Raw genomic sequence first — 21,613 nt, 5'->3', positions numbered from 1 at the left:
ACAACATATTCTTGACCTCCAGCTCCCAAGAAACCTGGTATATTCTATAAGGTGCTGGATGCCTGCAAGTTCTTGTACAAGTGCGCTTTATCAGATCCTATAGTGATTTATGTATCTACTGATAAGCCTTCTAGGCCGTTTCCTTCTTTAAAGCTCCTTCCTTCAGGTAAGGACAGTAGAGCCATGGAGAGGATTGGTAAAATGATATATACTTCAACTACTTTAGCCTTCAGGACCATCAGTTACCAGACTCGTATGACAAGGTACATCCTGTCTTTTCTTTCACAGGTTGGGAAGCTTGTTTCTGATATGCCTGACTCTGAGGGTTCATAGGTTCATAGATTAGTACTAGGCTAACTGCCCTTGAGAGCCATTTTAAGCCTAGCCAATTATCCCCTGTGAGATTCAAACCCTGTACCTTGTGTTTATAAGGCAAACACCTTAACCATTAGGCCACCCTCCCACCTGAGGTAAAGCCTCAGGTTTCTCCCTGCTCAATTCCACTTCTCAGGTTGCCTGTCACTCTATCAAATTAAGCTATTATGCAGATGATGCATCTTTTAGGGCTGCTGCCTGTGGTTGTGTGATAAGGTGCGTTTCTTAGCTTCTCCTTCAGGCCTTGCCAGCTGATATCTAAGCAAAACTTCTGGATGCTCCTATAGGATAACCAGAATTTTTTTACTGCTGTGGATGACTTTTTCATGACCTTACAATATCAAGGTAAGGTTATGAAAGATTTGTCTCATCTATTCCCAAGTTTCAGAGGAACTATCCTAGTAAGACTGCTTTTATTTGCGTTGGCTACCTAGATAGTTTTCCAAAGGTAAGAAGGCTTCTAGGCATGTCATTTCTGATAAACCTACTCAAATGACCAGGCCTCAGAAGCAGTCCTTTCCTGACAAATCTGCAGCCATCTTGACTGTCTCCCCTCCCCTTCCTTTCAGCCAGGTCCCCGTGTCCCTCAGGCAGTCCTTTTCTTTCCCCATTTGACAGATGATTACCACAGACACCTGGGTTCTCTTCTTTATCCAGCAGGTTCACTTTATGAGTGGAAATCCATTCCCTTCTTTTTCCAGTATTCCTCAACCCCCTGCAGAATAACATCCTAATATTCCAAGGGTATTGCAGGATCTTCCTGACCTGGATACCATTCAGCTGGTTTTGCAGCTCGAGAGGATGCTTCAGGTCCCCGGGAAAGAGGAGTGTTGGAGACCTTGTCCTGGTTTCCTTTCTGAACACCTTTCTCATGGTGCCTTCCTGGTTTCCTTTCTGAACACCTTTCTCATGGTGCCTTCCTGGTTTCCTTTCTGAACACCTTTCTCATGGTGCCTTCCTGGTTTCCTTTCTGAACACCTTTCTCATGGTGCCTTCCTGGTTTCCTTTCTGAACACCTTTCTCATGGTGCCTTCCTGGTTTCCTTTCTGAACACCTTTCTCATGGTGCCCTCCTGGTTTCCTTTCTGAACACCTTTCTCATGGTGCCTTCCTGGTTTCCTTTCTGAACAACTTTCTCATGGTGCCTTCCTGGTTTCCTTTCTGAACACCTTTTTCATGGTGCCTTCCTGGCTTCCTTTCTGAACACCTTTCTCATGGTGCCTTCCTGGTTTCCTTCCTGAACACCTTTCTCATGGTGCCATCCTGGTTTCCTTCCTGAACACCTTTCTCATGGTGCCTTCCTGGTTTCCTTCCTGAACACCTTTCTCATGGTGCCTTCCTGGTTTCCTTCCTGAACACCTTTCTCATGGTGCCTTCCTGGTTTCCTTCCTGAACACCTTTCTCATGGTGCCGTCCTGGTTTCCTTCCTGAACACCTTTCTCATGGTGCCTTCCTGGTTTCCTTTCTGAACACCTTTCTCATGGTGCCTTCCTGGTTTCCTTCCTGAACACCTTTCTCATGGTGCCTTCCTGGTTTCCTTCCTGAACACCTTTCTCATGGTGCCTTCCTGGTTTCCTTCCTGAACACCTTTCTCATGGTGCCTTCCTGGTTTCCTTCCTGAACACCTTTTTCATGGTGCCTTCCTGGTTTCCTTTCTGAACACCTTTCTCATGGTGCCTTCCTGGTTTCCTTTCTGAACACCTTTCTCATAGTGCCTTCCTGGTTTCCTTTCTGAACACCTTTCTCATGATGCCTTCCTGGTTTCCTTCCTGAACACCTTTCTCATGGTGCCTTCCTGGTTTCCTTCCTGAACACCTTTCTCATGGTGCCTTCCTGGTTTCCTTCCTGAACACCTTTCTCATGGTGCCTTCCTGGTTTCCTTCCTGAACACCTTTCTCATGGTGCCTTCCTGGTTTCCTTTCTGAACACCTTTCTCATGGTGCCTTCCTGGTTTCCTTCCTGAACACCTTTCTCATGGTGCCTTCCTGGTTTCCTTCCTGAACACCTTTCTCATGGTGCCTTCCTGGTTTCCTTTCTGAACACCTTTCTCATGGTGCCTTCCTGGTTTCCTTTCTGAACACCTTTCTCATGGTGCCTTCCTGGTTTCCTTCCTGAACACCTTTCTCATGGTGTCTTCCTGGTTTCCTTTCTGAACACCTTTCTCATGGTGCCTTCCTGGTTTCCTTCCTGAACACCTTTCTCATGGTGCCTTCCTGGTTTCCTTCCTGAACACCTTTCTCATGGTGCCTTCCTGGTTTCCTTCCTGAACACCTTTCTCATGGTGCCTTCCTGGTTTCCTTCCTGAACACCTTTCTCATGGTGCCGTCCTGGTTTCCTTCCTGAACACCTTTCTCATGGTGCCTTCCTGGTTTCCTTTCTGAACACCTTTCTCATGGTGCCTTCCTGGTTTCCTTCCTGAACACCTTTCTCATGGTGCCTTCCTGGTTTCCTTCCTGAACACCTTTCTCATGGTGCCTTCCTGGTTTCCTTCCTGAACACCTTTCTCATGGTGCCTTCCTGGTTTCCTTCCTGAACACCTTTCTCATGGTGCCTTCCTGGTTTCCTTTCTGAACACCTTTCTCATGGTGCCTTCCTGGTTTCCTTTCTGAACACCTTTCTCATAGTGCCTTCCTGGTTCCTTCCTGAACACCTTTCTCATGATGCCTTCCTGGTTTCCTTCCTGAACACCTTTCTCATGGTGCCTTCCTGGTTTCCTTCCTGAACACCTTTCTCATGGTGCCTTCCTGGTTTCCTTCCTGAACACCTTTCTCATGGTGCCTTCCTGGTTTCCTTCCTGAACACCTTTCTCATGGTGCCTTCCTGGTTTCCTTTCTGAACACCTTTCTCATGGTGCCTTCCTGGTTTCCTTCCTGAACACCTTTCTCATGGTGCCTTCCTGGTTTCCTTCCTGAACACCTTTCTCATGGTGCCTTCCTGGTTTCCTTTCTGAACACCTTTCTCATGGTGCCTTCCTGGTTTCCTTTCTGAACACCTTTCTCATGGTGCCTTCCTGGTTTCCTTCCTGAACACCTTTCTCATGGTGTCTTCCTGGTTTCCTTTCTGAACACCTTTCTCATGGTGCCTTCCTGGTTTCCTTCCTGAACACCTTTCTCATGGTGCCTTCCTGGTTTCCTTCCTGAACACCTTTCTCATGGTGCCTTCCTTCGGGATGCTCTCTCTTCAGACTCTTTCCTTTGCTGCTCCCTTAGGCCTTCCTGGTTTCCTTGGATCAGAGAGATGCTTACTTGCATATTCCTATCCACCCTCTATTCAGGAAATATTTGTGTTTCTCTGTTTCTTCCTCTCATTTTCAGTTTTCTGCTTTGCCCTTTGGGCTGTCAACAGCACCAAGAGTGTTTGTTCATCAAATGTGTAGCCTCTGTAGTCATCTTTTGCACGATTCAGGGCATTCAGATTTTTCCTTATTTGGATGACCTCTTGCTTCAGGCTCCATCCCATTCCAAGCTGGTGCAGGAGCTTTGTTTTACCCAGCTTCTTTTCTACAGTCTAGGGTTCACTGTTAACTTTTAGAAGTCAATGTTGACCCCATCTCCGATCACGTTTTTTTAGGCTGTAGGTTCCAGAATGTCCCAATGCTGGCATCTCTTCCTGCCTCTAAGGTTATATCCCTCACAAATTATTTTCTGTCCCTGCTTCTCCTGTCCTCTCTTCCTGCCAGGGAGTTTCTTAGAGCTCTTCCCTGTGCCAAGCTTCATAGAGTATGAGGGAAGCTTCAGTGGTACCTAAAATCAGTATGGTTTCAACATCTCCACCCATTGGACCATTTTATTCCTCTGCTTCCTTGTCTTAGACTGGAATTTCAGTGCTGGATTTGGCAGTTATCTCTCAGTCCAGGTGTTCCTTTCCACCCTCCTCAGCCATCTCAGGAACTCTTCACAGATGCATCAGAGTTGGGGAGCGGAGCTGCTCCAAGCGTCCTGAAGGTGTAGGGCTTTGGTCCCCTCAGCAGAACATGGATCACATCAACATCATGGAAATGCAGGCTTTCTATGTACTCTGGGTTCCAGGTCCCTTAAAGGTTTATACAGACAGGGGCACAAGGTCTTACCTTTTTTTCAGGTTAGCCCTCCAAGCATGGGAAGTAACCTTCAGTGTGCAAGTCACCGTACAGGCAGTCTGTATTCCTTCAGAGCGCAATCTTGTGGCAGATTTTCTCAGCAGGCCCAGGACACAGTCTCATGAATGGATCCTTCACAGGGATGTGTTTCTGAACATAGTTCATTGGTGGGGTATTGCTCAAGTAGATCATTTTGCCTTTTCTCTGAACAAGCAACCGCCTCAGTTCTGTTCCAGAGTCCCAAGTCCTTTGGCTTGGAAGGTAGATGTCATGTCTTTCTCTTGGAAGAGAATGTTCCTGTTTGCCATTCCTCCCCTTCCTCTTCTTCCAAGGGTCCTTCAGGAAATCGAGAAGGACTCTTCAGAAATCTTGTTGGCAACTCCCTTTTGTCCCAGACAGCACTGGTTCCCTCTCTTATTTCATCGATCTAGGGGCAGTCATCACAAGTTACCTCACCACATTTGTCTTCTTGTACAGGACAAAGAATATCTCCTTCACCATCATCTGTCCACTCTCCAACTGACACCTTGAGTGATAGGGTTTTATTCCTTTCTGACACCAGTTTTCTGAGGATGTGCTTGGGGTCCTGCAGGAGGCCAGGAAACCCAATACCAGAAAATCACATATGAACAAATGGAAGAGATTTTCTGTGTCTTAAACATCACCAAGATCCCTTTTCAGTGGGGGTCCTCTTGGTTCTTTTCTACCTGTGTGAACTACGACATGCTGGCTTGGCATATTCTTCAGTGAAATTACACTTGTCAGCCATTTCTGCCCGTCTCCCACCTACTCCTCCTTTGGCTTCTAGGTTTGAGGTCAAGCATTTTCTTTAAGGCATTCTTCATATTAGACCCAAAAAAATGCCCATTCCTCCTCCTTGGGATCTTAATTTTGTCTTTGAAAAGGTGACTGGCTCTGTTTGAGCGTGCTGCTGGTGCTTCTTTTTTGCAACACTGCATCTGGAACATTGTCCATTGGTTGCTTTAACCTCTGCTGGAAGGGTATCTGAACTACAGGCCTTGATGGCGGCCCCTGATTGTTTTTTTCATAGAGACATGGTGCGTCTCCATATGAATCCTCTGTTTATGCCCAAGGTGGTTAATGAGCTATCCCCTAACCAATCTTATCTAGCTTCCTTCTTTCCCCTTCACTGCAGTCTGCTAGTGAGAATGTTTGTACTTTGGATTTGCATAGATGGCGCAGATATTATTTAGAAAAAAACAAAGGATTTTCATATCTGATATCTGATCAATTTTTTTTTTTCGTACCAGGGAATTGAGTTTAGCAGTTTGTAAGCAAGCCATATCCTCCTGGATTTACAGGGTATTTTTTTTTTTTTTTTTTTTTTTTGTTATTGTTTTCATTGGTAAGCAGTTGTCAGCTTCCATGAGGGCTCACTCTACTAGAATAATGGCTTCCTTAGGGGCTTTCTTCAAGGGTTTGGAAACCATCTCCATCCTTAAAGCTGCTACTTGGTCTTTGGTTCACACTTTCACAGAACATTTCAAATTGTATGTCATTTCCAAGGACAGGCAGGTTTTGCCAAGGATAACCTGCATGGGTTTGTGGAGGGCTTCTCCTTCCTCCCCCCTCCCTGCCTTCACCGTAGTTTTTGTACCCTCCCTGAGGTGATGACTACTGCAACAGTGATATGGAAGGACTTAGTACAGTTGTATAAAATCTTGCCATAACAGTAGACGTCCTTCTTTTCACTGTTGCAGTATTAATTCCCTCCCTACTGTCCCCTTTTCCCTTCCTTGTGCATGGGTACTGTTTTCTTACTGGTATAGAGGTTCTTCTCCTTCTCTTCCTTCCCTTTTTCTGGATGTAAAAGTTTCCACTAGGGGTCCAACTTCTTCTGGGCACTTCATTTCCGAGTTGAGAGCATATGTATGTCACCTTTGTGCCCTACACTTGCACGGTGAACATATGCCTGAATTGCAACACTCCCTAGGTAAAGCTTTGGTGTAATGGCTCAGACAAGCTCCACGTGGGTTTACAGAGTGGCCCTAGCAGCAGGGAACTCAGAAAAGCGACTACCTTCTGGATTTAAGTATCTTTGCTTTTTTTTCACTTGAAATAGCTTCTGTAGCTTACCTTGAACTAGCCTGAACTGTTTTTTAACCGATGGCTGCATTATTTTAAAATCTGCACTTAAAGTTACATTTTAGTCGAATTTGATCGAAAGTTTGCTTGTTTGTTTGTTTACTTTAACTGTGGAGGCTGCCCACTAAAGTGTGCTAGCCTGTGTAACTAATTTATCACTGTTTCTGCATTTTCTGTGTGTTTCTACCAAAAAAACAAAAAAATAATCCTTGTTTTCCCGCCTTTCTCGACTAGTTTAGACCAGTTTACAGGCATTGTTGTATTCTGGGCTGTGGTGTAGTTCCTGTGTTGTCCATTACCTTACTTGGATAGAAGGAAGTTTCTTTGCTCACCAGTGGGAGTGGGGAGCCTTGAGCAGCCTACCTGTCCTTGGGGGAAGTGACCTCAGCACAAGAAGCTGTAGTAATTGGTTGTTTTGGACCATTTCTAGCTCTTTTGTAGTTCACTATTTAAAATCCGCGTTTGCACGGCTTTGCGCGGTCGTGCGCATAGCGCAGCGCCGGTTAAACTTTTTTTTTTGGCTCCGCCAAGTCTGCTCTTCAAATTTTCCCTTAAGGAAGCTCTACTCTTAGTATAACCAGACTACTCACTGTATTATAAGCCTAGCACTTGTTCTCAATACTTCTCTACTAAGTAAGCACTCTCGTACTAAGTAAAGCACTACATAAACTTACCACCCCTGTGAATATCCACTTCCCTTAAAGGTGTACCACTCCCCTATACTGTTCTAGCATGTCGAGTGGTAGATTACTGGCGTCGTCTCCAGTTCAGCTGGTCAATCTGGGTATCTTGAGGCAATGCTACAATTGTCTCATGTACACAGACAACCCTCTCCTCCTCCCAACAAACACAAATACATGTGAGAGATGCAACTATATAGCCAAACTGGAGGCTGAACTCTCTCAACTCAGGGCTGGCATGACCAGACATGAGGAGATGGCAACCACACACACAACAGTCCCAGTCCCACATAGACCTACCACAACTGCAAACCAAACACATAAAAACACAAAGGCATACTCGGAGGCTCTAATAAAAAACTTACCAAAACAACAGAGGCTCCCAAAGCAGACATCCAAAAATCCACCACCTCAAAACAAAACACATGCAACACATACTTCAATAAATCAGTGTGTCAACCAATCGCAGCCCTTCAGGCCAAACACCTTGCCTGATACACTAGTAATAGGTGACTCCATAGTCGGACACACTGATGTCCCACTGACCAGGCTGAACAAGGAGAAGGTGACTCTGAGCTGTCTATCGGGAGCTAGGATCCGCCACATAACACACGCACTCAGGTCACTCCAAAGCAAGTACAAATATGACTCCGTCATTGTCCATGCTGGTGTGAATGACCTGAGACGTACCTCCCTGGACTACATGAAAAGAGACATAGAGGAGCTCTCCGATTATGTAGCCCAGGCTGGTATGACCCTGACCCTGAGCAGCATCTTGCCCTCACCAAGAATGATACCACAATACAAAGACAAGATGATCAGCTTTAACAATTGGCTCAAATACTGGTGTCATTCTAAGGGGATCCAATGTCTGTCTGCCTGGGATGATATGTTGGACAAGCCACGCTGCTTCGCAAGGGATGGCTTACACCTGTCACCACTGGGCTTCCGGATATTGGCTAAGGCTCTTGCCACCCCTATAGTGCCTTTTTTAGGCAAGGCTCAAAAGACAAACCCACCTCCTTAGAAAACAAAAATGGTAAAAAACTAAGGGTAATGCTGCTCAACGCCAGAAGTCTAAATCTCAAGATGCAGGCACTTGATGCACTCCTCAGCATGGAGAACATCGATGTCTGTGCAGTAACTGAAACCTGGTTCAAGGCTCCTGAGAGCACCCCAGCACTACCAGGCTATACCTCGTATCATGCTTTTCGGCCCCAAAACCCGGACCGAACCACAAAGGGAGGGGGAGTGTCCATATTCATAAAGGACACCCACACCTCCAGGTTAGTAGCAACACATGAAGCATCAGAGACCATACAGGTGCAATTAACCATAGGCAAAACTGCTATACAACTGGTAGCATGTTACAGACCACCCTCCCAATTTCAAGAACCCCACTCAGCCTTCCTGAAGACATTGGAGGATATGAATGTATCACAAAATACCATCATACTGGGAGACTTCAACTACCCAAACATAGATTGGGTACATTATTCTAGCCCTAATACCCTAGCCCAAAGGTTCCTGGAATTCATAAATTCAAATGCACTGGAACAACTAGTCACCTCTCCCACTAGGGGAGATAATATACTAGACCTGATCATCACAAACATGGGGACAAAATGCTCCACACCGGAAGTATGCCCCTCACTGGTGAGATCTGACCACAAACTAATCACCCTGGATATACATATCCCACCTCCACCCCCAGCACAAAAGACCACAGTGAAAAACTTCACAAAAGCAGACTTCACTCTTCTTAAGACTGAGATGGTATCCTTTAAGCCCACTGTGCCGGTGGATACCACATCCCACAATGCCGAATCCTTCACAAATGCTTTCTATGGACATCTCCAAGAATGCATGGATCATGCAATCCCAAACAAATCCAAGTCCCTCTCCACCAAATGTAAGCGTCCTGTCTGGTGGACCTCAGCCATAAACAAATTGTATAACAAAAGAAGGAAGCTACTGCACGTCAGAGCGAAATCCCATGAAGGGAAAACATCTCTGATCAACATTAGCAGAAAACTACGTTCTCTCATAAAAACATCCAAGGCAAACTTTGAGAGAAAAATCGCTAAGGACACTAAAGATAACCACAAAGCTTTCTTCAGCTATGTTAGAAACCTGGGCGGAAACCCTCAGATATGCTCAGAGTTGGTTCACAACAACAAAAAATACACTGAACCCACAGATGTTGCTAACATTCTGGCTGACAGGTTCAGTGCAAATTTCTCCCCTCCTTCACCCCCAAAAGAAGAAATACTTATCCCAGCTGAATGTAATCTCCCTGTCATCTCAGATGTCCAAGTGAGAACGTCCTAAACAAAGCAAAAAACACAGCATCAATGGGACCTGACGGTATCCCGGGGTGCGTGTTACGTGAACTCCAAGAGGAGCTAAACCCACACATAAAAATGCTATTTAACCGTAGCCTTACTTCGGGATATGTACCTGAACACTGGCGTACAGCAACAGTGGTCCCACTCCACAAGAGGGGTGCCTCTACAGACCCTGGAAACTACCGCCCCATAAGCTTAACTAGCCTGGTCTGCAAAGCTATGGAAAGAATCATTATGGAACTCATAAACAGAGACATAGGGGACCTACAGACACTTGACCCCACCGAGTTCGGCTTTGTAAAGGGCAGATCCTGCCTTTTAAACCTGGTTGACTTTTTCGAAACAGTCACTAGAGCTATTGATGAGGGCAAAGCAGTCCATACAGCATACCTGGACTTGGCTAAGGCCTTCGACACAATACCCCACTCAGGCATCATAGATAAGCTAAACAGCTTAAAAGTAAACCTTTATGTCACTAGATGGGTTGCAAACTGGCTAAAGGACAGAACCCATAAAGTTAAAATCACTGGAGCAATGTCAGACTCAAAGCCAGTCACAAGCGGTGTCCCACAGGGATCTGTCCTGGGACCCCTCTTGTTCGGCATTTATTTCTCAGATGTTAAAGCAAACATAGGAGGGCTGTGGCTGACCAAGTTCGCAGATGACTGCAAACTAGGCGCCATAGTCCGATACACCAGCAGACACACACATCCTACAAAAAGGCCTCACTTAAACGGACAACTGGTGCCGTAGTCACGGCCTTAAACTAAATGCCAAAAAATGTATAGTCATCCCTTTTGGAAAAAACAAAGTACCCACAAATTATCACATAGACAGCAACCCACTGAGTACGGAAAAAGTAATCAGAGACCTAGGGACCCAAGTAGACAGTGACCTCTCATTTGACACCCACGTTGCCAAAGTGGTTAGAAAAACATTCTACCTTGCACACCTCATCATGAAGGGATTCACATCCAGATCCAAGGATGTCATTGTACCCTATATTCCTCCCTCATCAGACCCATGATTGAGTACAATGCCCCGTTTGGTATGTACCTCACCCGCCATTTGCAACAGCTGGATTGACTACAAAAGTACCTCACCAAAAGGATCAAGGGTCTCCAACATATGTCTTATTCTGCCAGACTAAAGAAACTTCAGCTCTATTCAGTAGCATACCGCCTGCTCAGAGGTGATCTCTGCCTGACGTACAAGGCCATGTTCAGTCAGGATCTGATGGACATGCTCCACCTCAAAAAATCCAAATCCATCAGGACCACGAGAGCTAAAGACTTAAACCTCGGCACAAGTATGAATAGGACATGCTGGAGGGATAGATTCATAACCCAGAGGCTTCCCATGCTTTGGAACAGGATCCCAGTTCATATTAGGCAGAGCCCCTCACTGACTCTCTTCAAGAGAAATCTTGATGAGTGGATGGGAGATCGAAAGTTTACCCCAGGGGTCACATCTGTGTCACTGCTAGACAGGGGCACAGTAAACTAATTCTATTATATAAGGGGACCTTCATTGTGTCACTACTAGACAGAGGCACAGTATTCTAGATTTATTCTGTACTTTTTTGTACCATTTCATGGGGTGGCAAAAGCCACATCACTATGGCTAGGCTTACAAATGCCCCAGGGCAGATAGCCTAGTACTATACTATACTATGAAACTATGCAACAGTGAAAAGAAGGACATCTGCTGTTATGGTAAGGTTTTACATAACTGTAATTTATAGAAAACCATCGACTAACCTGCTGCAATGGGAAAATACTGTAATAAAAAGTGCTGTGTGCAAATATGCGTCTGACTGAGTACACCACACATTTATGCATTAGTATTGCTTAAGGACAGTATCATGTTCGGATGTAGTCTGTCCCAAAGAAATCCTGTGTTCAGTTCCTTCCAAAAGTAGCACTTTCTGGCATTGCAGTGTGTAAAGGAAGCCAAGCAAGTGAGGTTTGTAAGTTATTATTTATGCATCAATAGTCATAGCTAGGTCATCTGGTGCCTTGTGCAATTCCCAAGACTGGCAACACCTTGACCTAAAGTTGAAGACAAAAAAAGTTAACACACTGAGGTATGCAGATGTGGTGTCAGCATTCATTTAAAAAGTCATGGTATTAACAGTACCGTCTTATGTGAATGATGGTACTGCACTCAACCCCCTCCCCAATCCTTAACCTCCATATGTGGCCCCCAACAACTTAAACCAGAGGAAGCCACCCCCTCCCCCCAGTTACAGCTCAGATGTAATATAGGAATGAGTGGTGGAGCCCGTGTACATGATCATGTACCCCATTTAAGCAGTTAGCAGGTCCTTTGAAGGCCTTTGGTGAAAGTGTAGAGTTTCCTATGTACAAGAATGATGCTGGTTATTTGTAGGAGGGCAAGTAGATCAGAGTTGAGCAGATGTTCAAGTCTGCCATTGCTTTCTGAACACCAGCAAAATGATGAGCATCAAAGCATGAAACAAGTCTGCTTATCACCCGTTTGTTGTGTCAAAGCTGTATAGTTGTGTGACACTGTAAATAGAGACCATGTAAGTGTTGTACAGTATGGGCTTCAACAAGGGTTTGTCTTAGGACTGCAGTGAAAACTTGCAAGGAAACTAAAAGGCATGTGTTGATGTTAAAATTGTTAGATAGGTAACTGATTGATTGTTTTTTGAACCGGAAACAATACATAGTGGTAATAGGGAACACTGACCACTAAGCACAGTAAAAGTGATGCAGAGCTCTGATCTCAAGCTGGTGCTACTGGTATGTTTCTACTTCGTTTCAGCATACTGGCTGAGAAAGAAGATGCATTTATTTGTTGACTAGAAACAATCAGAAGTCTGGTTAGATACTGGTGCCTGTATAGTCTACAGTGCACTTTGGTAGAGCAGGCAAGGTGGGCAATTGGATTTCAAAGCAAAAAATAAAAATGAATGGACTGTTAATTGAAGTAAAAGGCTATTGTGAACAGTGGAAGACCATGATCTGGACATGGTTATTATCCCCAAATTTTGTCATGCAGAATAGTGAGAGAGAGAGACACTAAACAGGATGATTGACAAGGTAAGAGAGTGAACCCTAGGCACTTAGATGTTGCTCGATCTCTGTGGCTGGTACTTAGAAGTGGCTCTGTGTCTGTGGCTAGCACTGTGTTTTTGAAGGCTTCTTAGGGAGAAGGACATTTTAATGGGAAGAGCTAGTCAAGGAGGTGGTGAGGATTGTAGAGTTTTGTTGTTCATAGAAAAGCCAAGGACAACAAAGATTTTTACTGTCTGTAGGAAGTAATTGAGCAGGGAGATGTGATGTGGACATAATTGCATAGTCAGAGGTCAGCTGGGGTGGGACGAAATAGTGCACAAAGACATAAGAGGCAGCTCGACTGGAACATGAACAATTTAGAGAAACAGAAATAGGGATTTTTTGTTAGAAAAGACTGTGTATGCTGCAGTTCAAGTAAATAATTATATATTTGAGAGCCTGAAATAGGGAGAGGGAGCAGAAGTGTTAAGTCTGATATGTGATGTTTGCTAGACCTTTGGACTTCTTCCAGCAAGGAGATTATGGATGGACTTCCTTGGTGGCAAAAGTGTCGCATCTAGGTAACTTGTGGGTGAACATTGTCAGGAGGGTGACATTTAAATAATACAGAATCTTTTTTTTAATTCTGAGACGTGCTTTCAGGCCCTGGAACACTGATATTGAATTTGTGAACAAGGATTGTTTATTTACCAAATCCGAGATCACTGTATCCCAGAGTATCCTTTTTCTCTGAAGTTCAGTGATGTTTAATTTGTATTATAAGGAGTGGACATGGGGGAGGGGAAGGGATGCTCACCCTCTGGACAAAAAAAAAAAAATTAAAGGAGAAAAGTGGGTTTCAGCATTCACTGTTCTCAGACAGTTTTATTGTATTTTTTCATTATTCTAGGATTCGCAGTGACAGGTCTTGGAATTTCATTGGGAGCCAGATAACAGATGTGGTAGGACCACTGAAATGTACCATGACATGTGTAATGCTGTAAGAAAACGTGGGTGTTTTGAATATCCAGTGCCTAACAGACTGTAACCAGGTGGGCAGAGCTTCATACTGGATAGTTTGTTTTGTTGAGGGTAACAGGGCCTGTGTCTCAAGAACCAAGCGTTAAAGATGATTGAGGCTCAGAGTCTTTGTTAGACACCAGAGCAGGTGCTTGTTGGATTTTGTTGAACAAATAAAGATGTTGACTTGCTGTTTTTAAGGATACTGGGATGCAAACAAAGAAAAGTGATTCAACACTGGTCATATCTGCCAACATCTAATATCTTTTTTGGATATATTTATGTTGCATGTAGTCATATTGTAGTGTTTATGTTTCGATTTATGCTCAATGTGTAATTATAAAATAGCAGTAACTCCAGTATATCATCTCCTATAACACATACTGTACTAAGATTATGTATAGTAGTACCCAGCATGACATCCCTCTTTTCAGGTATAGTTGTGATAAGGGTGTGGGTAGTAGTGCTCCAGCATATCAAGTACCCTTTCCATATATACTCTAAGTGTAGTATAGGTATAGGCAGCAGTATTCCAGTATGTTACCCATCCTTTGAAGTATGTAAGAAAATGAAGTGAAGAATACACCACTGTATTACACCTTCTTTCAGATAATTTATATGACCATGAAAAGTACTACTATGGTATTCAAGTATGATATAGTAATAGCATAAATATTAATACTCCAGAATGTCATACACCCTTTCAAATACTCGTTAAAAAAAAAAAAAAAAAAAGAGCATGGGCTGTAATACTGTGGTATGTCATGGTCCGTAATACTAATGTTAGCCCTCCTTTCAGATATACCTGTAATAAGACCGTGGATAGTAATGCTTCAGAATGTTTTTTTTCTCTGAAGAGATCTATAGGAGGAATTACAGGTGCTGCGATAGCATTGTTGCCTCACAGTAAGACGCTGTCCGGTTCGATTCTCATCTAGAGCGTCTTCTGCGTGGAGACATTTGTGAATGGGCGTACCTTCGTTGAAGGTTGTGCGTCAGGCCTGGCAAGCCGGTACGTAAAAATCAACTGCCAATCATTAGCGGACCGGAGTTCCGCTGTGGCGACCCCTAACCGGGAAAAGCCAAAAGAAACAAACAAATTAGAGCATGCTGTGCCTATTCCCAGATAATGTTTATACTGTAGTAAGAATGTAGACAGTATTGTAAAATGCAACATTTTTTTTACAAAACGAGGTTTATGTGAGAAATTTTACCAATCCACTTAAAGCTAAATTCATTGGCAAGATGTCGTTGCCATTAGTGCTGTTATTGAAAAGTGTTTGTACAAAACTAATTTTATCCTTGTCTGCCAAAAGAACAATTTTAATATTCAGATTTCAGCTTTGAAGTAATACTGTCGTATTGGGCTTTTTTTTACCAGCTCTTTGACCTATTTTGCGAGGCCTGCAGTTAACTTACACCTACCTTTGGTAGTGCGATTTTTTTGCACTGTTGTAATGCTGCATTGTATTCAGGTACATGAACCCAACTTTATGCTCTGGTTACCCCGGGCTAATATTAGGAATGATTTTTTTTTTTTTTTCACTTCTATTTTAAGAATTAAAACTTGCGTAGAGGCTATTTTAAACGGCAACTGCTATCATGTTCTAGATTGTAAGACTTGGTAGCCTGGCTAAAGGAAAAAGGCACCGACTCATTTTTAACAAGTCTGTGTAGGTAGATTACTGAGGCCTGCAAGATAATGTGCATTAGAAGTTTAGCAGCATGTAACTGCCATCTTCATTTGCACATGGAGTTACTATCCCACCCCACCCCCATGAATTATGTTACCCCAGTAATATTTTTCAACCTTGAGATGGAGTAATGCATTGTGTTTTAGCTGTTTAATACCCATTCATACTGCAAAATACTGACTTGGAGTACCGATGTTTTAACTCTGCTGCAAACTTGACTGCTTGGCTAGTGAAAATGCCCTCAGAGCAGTCAGTGCTTGTTACAGCAGATGAGAAACATTCCTAAAAAAACAAGGGAGGGACTAGAGAATGACCTGAAGCTAACCCACTCTTTATTTTGACTTAAAAAAAAGAAAATACAGCTACTACTCTTGGAAAAAGAACTGAAAAAACACTGTTGCTAGGTTAATCCCTACTTAAGAGCATTGCTAGAAAATTCTAAAAATGCAGTAATTCTTCTCAGTAACATGTTTAAACAGGGCTATTGCCTTTGATTAACAGCTATGTGTAATCAGCCTTTCTTTTCAGAGCTCTTTGTGTATTTATTTGGTCTCTCTGTATATTGGTATACGTACATCTAAGCACATATTTGTGTGTATAACACACACACACACACACACACACACACACACGGGTGTGTATATCTGTGTAACAAGAATTTAGCCCATGTTCTATATAGTCTAGGTGCTGCTGCAAAGAATTATATGTGTGTATATATGTGTGTGTGTGTGTGTGTGTGTGTGTGTGTATATATATATATATATATATATATATATATATATATATATGTATAGAGAGAGAGAGATGGATATAGATGTGTGTATTTGTATGCACGGTCACGTGCACCCACACTGCTCTGATTCTGCACAATACTGAGGACAGACATCGGTGCCATTAAACTTTGACATGAGACTGAGTGCATATTTAATTAGGTGTATGTTTGTGTGCCTGCATGCTGTTCTGTGATTCAGGCATGAGGCATGATCCTTCCCTTCATTTCCAAGTATCATCATTTACCTTGTATTCAGGCTTACTGTGTGTACATTTTCTCTCATTATTTGTTTACCAAAGAGTGGAGCTCCAAGTAATCTTTTTAAGAAACACTGCTCTTTCGATCACTTAGAAATGCATAATGTCATGCACATTCTGGAAAATGTATTCTGCTATCTTCTCTCTTTTGTTGTTGTCTTCATTTCAAGCAGCAGAGAGCAGTAGTTTTGAACGTGCTCACAGCAGTCATGGCAGCAGAGCTCTCATTCATATTGCTTTGGAGGGGGAGAAATTGACATGTGATTGCTTTAACCAGTCAGGTAATTAACTAAAGTTCATGAGTTTAAAAATCACAGGCTGACAAGAGATTTCCTTGTGAGAGAGATAAATATAGCCTAGGCGTGCTGCAAAGAATGTTAAGACCTGACGAAAAGTTAATGCAGTCTTTAAGTTAATGAGCATAAACATGAATAAATGCAGTGTCTTCTACCCTTACCCCCACCACACTGGAAATTAAGACAAAGGTTGCCACATAAGCAAAGCCAGCGATCTTTGGTCATAGTTTTCACTATTGCATTTTTGTATGTTTTTTAAAGAGTACTTTTGCATCCCTTGTTTATTTCAGGTTGTCAGAGATGATTGTCACTGTTTAAGTGACACCCTGACCCATGAGCAAAATGAGAAAAAGGGGTTGAGGATGGATGGATGTAGACGTTCAGCAGTCAGTCTGTCCTCCAGCCTGACCAGGACTTAACTGAGCTGCCTAGTTTTGTTGGAAGCTACCTGTTAAGGGCATGAGCAGAAAGTAGTTCATCAGATGAAGGCTGAAAGGAAGGTAAAGGGACTTGAGGCTGAAAAACTTCCTCCTGCTGTTAGGCTTTCTGTTCCGCAGATGTTCCCTTCTCCAGAATCCTGCTGGTCTCTTATTCTTCCTCATTGTTTCACAGGGTTCATTTCTGAAATATGTCTGCTCCTTTCTTAGCTGGGATCAGATATTTAATGCCATATCCCTAACACTGCTAAGCTATTTTTAAACTCATTTGTATTGTCACTGCAGGATTTATTGTGCTATGAGTAGGCCTTACACTTCATTTGTGTATCAGCTTTCTTTGGACTAATGTGGGTAACTTTTTGGCGTTCTTTTTTCTGCAGGTTTGAGTACCTCTTTAATTTTGACAACACGTTTGAAATCCACGATGATATTGAAGTGCTAAAACGAATGGGCATGTCATTGGGCCTGGAATCTGGTAAAAGTTCTCCTGAAGACCTGAAAATTGCAAAATCATTGGTGCCAAGGGCTTTAGAAGGCTATATCACAGGTTGGTAAAATAACAAAATGTTTGCATATTTCCTCTGTGAGAGTCATGCATTTGTCTAAATGCTACATTGCTAATATGTGTTTGTATTGTTGCAGATAAGTCAGCTGTCCACCTGAAAGTCATTGACTTCAAGGTCAGCAAAAACAGGCACTCAAAAGTAGTAGTCTGCATTAAGTAATCAAGCTAGTGCATTGGTGTTGGAATGGTAACTGTAAATAAAACCATTACGTAAAAAGACATACAAAGCACAGACTGCACCTCCATGTGCATTAAATGGTCTTCTTCAAACATGTCTCACGTTGACATACCTTCTACCTTGGTGGCTCCATGCTCCACATTACCTCCTATGTGTGAATGGTCTTTCATTAACATACCTTTCACCTTTGTGGCCCCATGCTCCGTAACACCTCCTATGTGTGGTCTGTGCCATGTTGGGAGGTAGGGATTTCAGTTTAACATTTTTTCAGCAAGAGTTCCTAGATATGGGCATGTGCCAGATTGCTTACTGCTGACTGTGGCTTTCAGCTAGGTGTCTTCGCCAACCTGGGTGTCAACAGGTGGACAGACCCCCTAGTTTTTTTTCACAGAATTTGCCATTAAGAACATCACTGAAGTTGGGATTGTAGCAGTCTTTCTGACAAATTTATTTGTCATTTTAGCCCTCAGATTCCAGAAATGCAGAAAATTCAACAACCTGCACATACAGGAAAATGTGCTTCTGTTTGAATGGTTCATAGTACTAGGCAGAAGCAATTCACTGGAAACCTTGAAGAATGTTGGAAGTCACACATTTCTTGCTAAGGGATTTGTATCATGTGCAAAGAGAAGAAAGTAAACATGATAACATGTTGTACTAGATGTTAACCTATCTTATCCAATCCCTGTTTTCCTTCTGTGTATATATTTTGTTCACTGTTACCTCTGGGTATGTTATGTCTTGGGTTCATAGATTAGTACTAAGCTAACTACCCTTGCGAGCCATTTTAAGCCTAGACAGTTATCCCTTGTGAGACTCAAACCCTGCACCTTGTTCTTGCAAGGCAAACACCTTAACCATTAGGCCACCCTCCCAACCCTCTGCCTTAACTTGAGCAGGGACAAAAGCTAGTCTGGGGCAGGTAGAAGCCAGGCACAAAAGGTTGGTCATCCTTATTTATAGACGTAGTTTCTATTTGGAGACAAACTGTAGTGATGCTAGAGGAAAAGCAACCAAGCAAGGCATTACAGCGAAGTCTTGTATTTTCTTTTAATGTTATTTCCTTATTTTCTGAAGGGGAGGTTAGCAAGTCACAGGAAGAGCTGTATGAATTTAGTACTATGTTTGTTTGTTTTCTCGGACATGGTTGTGACTAGGTAATTTTAATATTTTACATTACACTTATAGAGAGTAAACAAAGGATTTTTTTTTATTTCCAGTATGTACAATGTGTTCATTGTTTGCAAATAATCCAACAATAAAGCATTTTTTTAAATAGCACAATTGATTATCTGAAGTTGTTGTTTTCATTTGATCTTCAACCTGTGGGAATACGGATCCGGTACGGATCCGACTTGGCCACATTTTCCAGCATCAGATCTGAGCTCCAAGCTCTTCCCCTACCCATAACTCCCCTGTCTCCCTCCTCCCCTCAGATCTCGTTTGCTGCGCCTACAGTCAGCATCGTGGTTTGTTTGTTCCAAATTCCTGGTAAGTGAATCTAATATTTTTTTCTGGCCTTTTTTCTTCTCTCTTCTACCTCGTTAGCCTTTTACCTCTAGTTCTATACCCTACCCCTTCCTTGTGCTCAGGTGTCTGTCCTGTAATTCAAAAAGGCCCCTTTCTTTTCTTCCCTTTTTTTCTCCTTTCCCATACTGTATAAGTGTGTGTGTGTGTGTGTGTGTGTGTGTGTGTGGTCCGTTGCCATGGTTGATACCCCCAAGCCACGTTTTCGGAAGTGCACAGTGTATGACCATAACCTCCCCCCTTCAGATGGCCACACTGTGTGTGGTGTTTGTCTGGGAGTCCCCCACCTGGACAACTCCTGTTCAGTCTGCACGAGCTTCCACCCCCACACATTGATCGACAGGAGGAACAAATTGATCTTGAAGGACCTTCTTCCACCTTCCTTCAAGGTCTGTGAGTCTACTTCTACTACTTCCTCTGCCCTGGCCTCTGGGACTCCTCTTATTGCCAAGAGGGACAGGGAGAAGCACTGACATAAAGAGCGGGATAGGCCCCGGAAGCGGTCTTCCAACCGCACTTCCTTGGCCGAGCACCTGGTTAAGTCTCGCCTGGATCCCAGCCCAGGCTCCCCTCAGCTCCAGTCACCCCACTTCTCGCCAGAGGTTCCACTGAGCCAATCCCCTTTATTAGCTTCTCCCCGGTGCCTCTCCAGGCCCATGTCCATAGGTTTACTCCATCCGGTCCACCAGCAGCCTTTCTGAGGCAGAGGTGGACAGGATGATGCAGAAATTCATCCTGACCCAGATGAGACTCTTGCCTGCACCTTCCCCCTCTGGAGCTGGGAGCATGCAGTCTGCCTTTCTTCCCATTGCTCTTTCTGTGATCCGACCTACAGCTTCTTTTGTCCTTGGGTTTGAGGCTTCTCTGCTTCAAGGGGTCAGAGCCAGTGGTACCTGTTACATCAGTGCCAACCATTGCCCTGAGTGGCTCTGCTCTGACTAGTTCGGAGCCATTCAGCTGTCAGAGCCATAGCCTCAGTGCAGGATCCGAAGGGGATGGCATCGGCTTCGAAGTTTTTGGAGTCAGACCTTCCACTCTGAGTCTCGGTGCCTGGAGGCTCGGATCCTAGTCCTCCGTCGACTTAGAGGGTTATGGAGCTAGCCTTGGTCCCAGCTTTTGGGGTTCGTTCTCCATTTACTTTTGAAATGGTGGAAAGGGTTCTCTCGTCTGCCTCGAGACCCTTGACGTTATCGTCCTCTGAGTCCGTCCAGGCTCCCTCTCTTTCTGGTCTGGATTCCGCCATCCTGCCCCCTCAGGGACAGCCTGTTGCCTCTCTGCCCCAGGTTGGGTCCCCCCCACATGAATGCCCAGAAGTTTCCGAGGTCTCCCCAGAGACCCCCCTGAGGAGCACCCTCGGAAACGTACGTGTAAAAGGAGGCAGTTGGATTCACTGCTGGAATCCCTCACAGAAGACACCAACATAGAGGAAGGGGAGGATTCCTCCTGGTCATCCCCGGATGATGTTGCCTTTGGAGACATCATGGAAATCCTACGCCAGTGTGGGGATGGTCTGTCCAAAAACCTAACCCAGATGAGTCTGTGTTCTTGGAGGCATTTGATACAGGACCCTCTACATTCTGGGTGTCCCCTTTCTGCAGATTTGCTTGTGAATCTGATTTCATCTCAGGCATGGAAGGAACCCGACATGGTGGAGTCCATCCCTAAGCACCCTGATAAAATTCTAAGTGCACCTTCTGACAAACAGATTGGTCTAAGGGATCCCTGGTTGATGTCATGGTGGTTGCGGTGGCCACCAAGAAACAGCTCGCTCAGGAGAGCTCTGCGGTCCATCCACTGGACAGAGAATCCCGGGCAGTTGACCATTTCGGGAAGCAGGTTTACGCTTCAGCCACATTTGTTGTGTATGCGCTGAACTACATGGCACATATGATCAGACTTCAGCGGGACCTGGTCAAAGAGGTCACTGAGTCTGCCCCTGGGTCTATGTTGGAAGAGAAGTAGGTGTTCTCCTCCTGTATGGCCATCCTCACTTCCATTTCTAACACCTCTATGAGGCTCCTGTCACATGCTACCAAAGGCGCCTCTAGGACGGCCAATACGGGTGTTGCCATCAGGCGTCACACCTGGCTCCAGCTTTGTGCATTCTTGGAGCCCTTCAAGGCGTCTTTTACAAATGCCCCTTATGATGGTTCCACCCTTATTGGAAAAATGGTTCGAGACACTTTAGTTGGCTTGTCTGCCGTCGGGATCCACTTCTCAACCCCACAATGATCCTTTTCACTGAATCAGTGGGCGGT

The 21,613-nt window shown here is 44.0% G+C and overlaps 1 protein-coding gene across 4 annotated transcripts in view; it reads left to right on the top strand.

Moving 5' to 3' along the window:
* Nucleotides 1-21,613, top strand: part of TFDP2 (transcription factor Dp-2) — a 1,395,463-nt gene that overhangs the window by 1,093,886 nt on the left and 279,964 nt on the right. For all 4 annotated transcript variants that reach the window (XM_044071065.1, XM_044071064.1, XM_044071067.1 and 1 more), the window contains exon 9: nucleotides 17,466-17,632. In XM_044071065.1, the coding sequence (XP_043927000.1) occupies nucleotides 17,466-17,632 (167 nt within the window). The remainder of the gene's footprint in view (nucleotides 1-17,465; nucleotides 17,633-21,613) is intronic.

The sequence above is a fragment of the Protopterus annectens genome, chromosome 5.part0, assembly GCF_019279795.1.
Source record: "Protopterus annectens isolate FY-2018-M chromosome 5.part0, PAN1.0, whole genome shotgun sequence".
Taxonomy (NCBI): Eukaryota; Metazoa; Chordata; order Ceratodontiformes; family Protopteridae; genus Protopterus; species Protopterus annectens.
The sequence above is the reverse complement of the archived record's forward strand: the minus strand, read 5'-3'. Positions and strand labels throughout refer to the sequence as shown.